Below are 4,882 nucleotides of genomic sequence, written 5' to 3'. Positions count from 1 at the left end.
GGCAACAGGACGTCAGAATCCGATGAAAACCGTCTGTGGACAACTAGACGTTAAAAATAACAGTTAGTTATCTGGCTACGAAGGACCAATTAAATGTCAGGGGTTTAGACATCTGTTCACAAGTAAGAGAAATAAGACACTGCAGACCGACTCAGAGTTTAAGAACGTGTACACGGGTGAATGCCTCTGAGAAGACAGACACAACGAGTACAGGCTGCTTGCTTTATTTATAGTTCAAAATGGATTACATAGCACTTCCTCTTTTAACGGAAAGGGGAGAGCTCAGGCATTGTCTTAGCTATCTAACCTCTGCACACAAACTGAAAAATAACGACACAGCAGTATTCATGCTTATCTGACATCACAGACACTGAAGTAAAGAATGCATGTATATCCTGTCTTGTCAAACATCTCAAACACTGAAGTAAGGAATGCATTGTGTTTTGTTTAACAATAGGCTTGGTTATGTGAAAATATATGAACACTAGAAAATAAAACACACTTGATTATATTGTATTTCATAAAAATCCTCTATCAATCGCCTTATGTCCGCGGAAACTCAGCTGCGTATTCTTGACCTGTCGGAGCTTGTTTTCCAGCTTCCTCCACTTGCGAACCATCGATTCATTAAATTAACCTTAAATTCTCTCGCCGCTGCTCGATTTCCATGTTCCTCCGCGTAGCTGATGGCCTTCAGTTTAAACTGTGCTTCGTAAGCGTGTCTCTTTGCCATTTTCAGGGTTGTTAAAACAACGATGTCCTGCATAACGCACATACCTGTTCTTTTATACACGTATGTGCGATTGTCCCGGTATATACGATCAACGCCCACACTTCACCCTTTAACGTTCTCATGGTGTTCTCTACTACGTCCTCCTTACAACACATAGGGGGCACTGCGCTATAGGGCGCGCCGTACTTTTTGAAGAAAATCTAAGACTTTTAAGTGCGCCTTATGGTCGTGAAAATACGGTACTGCAACAACATGGCAACAGAGCAGCTGCAGAGAATTCAACATTAATGAATCGATGTCCACAACCTGCTGCACAACCTGCAGCAGGTTGTGGCCTGATGTGTTTTTAAGAGTTTCACTTTCAGGAGGAGAAGATTTAAACGAGTCACACAAATGTGAACTACAAAGTCTGTGACACACAATTTATGCAAACTGCAGTAAATCTGACCTGAAGAAATCCAGTCTTCTGCCTGTTGTGGTTGTGACAGCTGCTCGTAGGAGAGTTTGTTTGTAGGAGGTGGAGATGTTCTCAGATCAAGTGCGTAATCGTCTCTTTGTGTAGACGCTAAAAGCTGTGAGCCAAAATTCTCTGCTCTGAAACTTTTCACTCAGTCCTCACGCTGAGAGTTTAGAGGCTGAACTTCTTGTTCCTCCATAACACTTTTCATGAAACAGCAGAAATGAGCTTGTGTTTCTCAGCAGTGCGCACACAGAGAACCGATCCTCTCTGCTCAGTCTGAACAAATCAAAGTGAAACGTCAGTGAAAACACAGCTGCTGATCAAACTGTGTCAGATTAATGCCTCAATGTTTCACTGTGAGGTTAAAAAATACATAAAAATGATTTAAAGAAGTAGGAGGCAGATTTTCACAATAAGAGCACTTTGTTTTTAATATAGCTGTCGAAATTAACGCGTTAATTGCGATAATTAAATTTTGGAATGAATTACGTTAGAATATTTAACTATTTAGCGCAACACGCAGATAAAAAAAAAAAAAAAGTCGCTCCCATAATTCCACTTGATTTGTTTACCGCGCCACTGAAAATGGAGAAGCAGGAACAGGATGGCCTTCTGGATGGGGAATTCAAATACAAGAAGAACATAGATGGGACAATAAACAAACGCGTTGTAATTTGCACTCACTGTAGTAAAGAGTTTCAATTTCACCGTTCAAATTCGACCTTAAAATACCACCTTAATGCCAAACACGCGTTTGTCGGGGCAGCAGTTTCACCCGGCCTGCGTCAGACCACTCTTAGTGAACGCAGGCCACTCGGTAAGTCTTCTTTGGACAAACTGACCGACAATATAGCCAAATGGATAGCAAAGGACTGTAGACCACTAAGCATTGTGGAGGACAAGGGCTTTGCGGATGTTTTAAAGGTTGCATCTCAGGACGCGTCCTACAAGCCCCCAGCGAGAAGCACAATAACAATTCGAATCCACGAACTGTATGAAACGGAGAAAAAGAAAAAAGAAGAGGCTTTAGTTCACACAGAATGCGTGGCTCTGACAGGAGACCACTGGACATCATTGAGTAATAACAATTACCTGGGAGTTACTGCGCATTTAATCACTGAAGCCTGGGGTCTGACATCCTTTGCGCTGACTATAATGAAAACGGAAGAGCGGCACTTTGCGGAGGCTTGTGCAGAGCAGTTCCAGACTGTTGCTCGCAGGTGGAGAATTGAGGAGAAGGTGACAACAGTAGGCACGGACAGTGCGCGCAATATGATCGCTGCGGCTCGCATCATGCCATTCAATCACATGCCGTGTACCGCGCACATTCTACAGAGATGCATCACAGTGAGTCTCGCAGACAGTGGCTTTGTCACTGCGCTGGCCAAATGCCGCAAAATTGTTGGCCATTTTAAGCACAGCCCAGCAAACACAGCAGAGCTGAACGCAGAGCAGGTGTCACTGGGGCGCAAGCAGGAGCCGTTGGCCCAGGACGTGCCTACGCGCTGGAACTCCACGCTGGAGATGGTGAAGCGCTTGATCCGCAACCAAACTGCAGTAACCGCGACTCTGGATAAACAAAAGCATAAACTTGTCCTCCTGACGCCTCCAGAGTGGGACAAACTCCAGAGACTGGAGACACTTCTAGAGCCCTGCAGGTGAGCCTGTCATTGTGACCATAATTGTAGGTTTAGATTAAATGTATCAAACATACATCTTAAATCAGTTTTGTTATTATGAAAATGTCTTAATACCTAGTAATAAAAAGCTTTTTTAAATTTGCTGTCTTATCTGTGTGTGTGTGTGTGTGTGTGTGTGTGTGTGTGTGTGTGTGTGTGTGTGTGTGTGTGTGTGTATTCCACTGCAGATATGTGAATGAACTGCTGGGAGGAGAGGCCTACGTCTCCTGCTCTGTAGTTCTACCAGCCTTCTGCCACCTGCGCCGTGTCATGGAAGTAACTGATGAGGACCCTGCATATGTGGTGAGGTTTAAAGAGAAGTTTAAGGAAGACCTTGCTTCCCGCCAGGAACATACCAACTATGCATGGCTCCAGATCGCAACTGCACTGGACCCACGTTTTAAAGACCTACGCAGTGTGCCCAAGACTGACAGAGAAGCAGTGTGGACCACACTGGCAGGCATGCTGCATGAAGACTCTCCTAGAAGATCACACACTGCAGAAGAAGGTCCAGCCAAGAAGAGGCTGAGCCTGCTGCAGATGGACTCTGACTCTGAGTCAGAGGAGGAGGTACAGCAGGACAGAGCCATACAGCGCTACAGAGCAGAGCCCTGCACTGCCTTAGAGGACTGTCCCTTACAGTGGTGGGCAGCTCATGCAGGAGCCCACAGCCAGCTGGCCCGCCTTGCTCGCAGATACCTGGCCACTCCTGCCTCCACAGTGCCCTGTGAGAGGCTGTTCTCTGTAGCAGGGCACATTGTGAACAAGAAGAGGTCTGCTCTGCACTCAGAGAACGTGGACAAGTTGGTTTGTCTCAGCAACTGGCTGAAGGATGAGTAGACCAGAGGACCGTGTGTTTAGAGCTTGTTCTATGGTTGAATGTGATTTAAACAATACTTTTCACTGTTGTTCATATTTTTTTGCACTAATCTACCTTACCCAAAAGGATGATTGGAGATTTTTTCTATTTTGCCTGTTGAATTAGGCCTATGTTCTGTGAACTTGAAGATGTATATGGATAAAACAATGTGCTAGATTTAAACGGGTGGAAAACATTCAGTAAAAATCCCTCACAATTATTTGAAGCCCTGTTCTGCTTGTACTGTTTGTACTCACAATTAATAATAAATAAAACAAACAAGTGTGTTAAAAACCACTATCTGTCCCGATTTTTACACATATATACACATATACACATATATTTCGAGTTGCGATTAATCAATTTTTAGGCTGTGATTAATTCGCTTCTAGCACAACACCCAGCCTACGTCAGACCACGCTGAGTGAACGCAGGCCACTCAGCGTGGTCTTAGCATTAAATAACACTAACAAGTGTGTAAAAATCTGCTATCTGTCCGTATGTTTGCACACATTTTGGTCATATTTCGAGTTGCAATTAATCATGATTAATTAATTTTTAGGCTGTGATTAATCTGATTAAAAATTTTAATCATTTGACAGCCCTAGTTTTTAATTCAGTTAATGTCAAACTGTCATCAACACCTCTGTGTTGTCTCTGAGCAGATTCAGGCATTACTCAAATAATAAAGGCTTTTTTTCACTATTATACTTTTCATTAGTCTCCAGGTTGATGATTATAAACAGAATTATTAAAGTTTTTATCATTTCAGGCTGAAAATCAACATGAATTTGGTTCTAATCAAAGAAGCTCCTTTAATGTGTGTCATTAAAATCCTCACACAGACTTAAAAAGGCGACATTAACATTAAAATAAATGAAAGAAGCTTCAGCTGAGAGCTTCATGCAGTCATCATCAGCAGCTCATAGCAGTCACAGCTCTTTATTACGCAGCTTTGCAGGAATTAAAGTGGCTGAAGTGTCAGAGTTTGTGTGAGAAGCTGCTTCATGGACAGCTGTACACACGTCTTTATTATTTCTTCATAAATCAAACACACAGGTTTGTCTGCAGATGATTTAAAGTGTGTCGTTGTGCAGTTAAAGCTGTTTGTGTGACGCCCTGACCTCCTGTGAATGAAACAGCCAATCAGA

General features: G+C 43.1%; 1 protein-coding gene across 1 annotated transcript; it reads left to right on the top strand.

Moving 5' to 3' along the window:
- The first annotated feature begins 1,739 nt into the window (after nucleotides 1-1,739).
- LOC146712339 (E3 SUMO-protein ligase ZBED1-like) lies at nucleotides 1,740-4,049 on the top strand. Its single transcript, XM_085442065.1, has 2 exons — nucleotides 1,740-2,851; nucleotides 3,061-4,049. Exons 1-2 carry the CDS (start codon nucleotides 1,779-1,781, stop codon nucleotides 3,710-3,712), a joined length of 1,725 nt encoding a protein of 574 aa, XP_085298191.1. The 5' UTR covers nucleotides 1,740-1,778; the 3' UTR covers nucleotides 3,713-4,049.
- The last annotated feature ends 833 nt before the right edge of the window (nucleotides 4,050-4,882 follow it).

Source organism: Copadichromis virginalis, linkage group LG3, assembly GCF_057382275.1.
Source record: "Copadichromis virginalis isolate Kocher_CV1m ecotype Utaka linkage group LG3, C_Virginalis_male_GT1.1, whole genome shotgun sequence".
NCBI lineage: Eukaryota > Metazoa > Chordata > Actinopteri > Cichliformes > Cichlidae > Copadichromis > Copadichromis virginalis.
The sequence above is the reverse complement of the archived record's forward strand: the minus strand, read 5'-3'. Positions and strand labels throughout refer to the sequence as shown.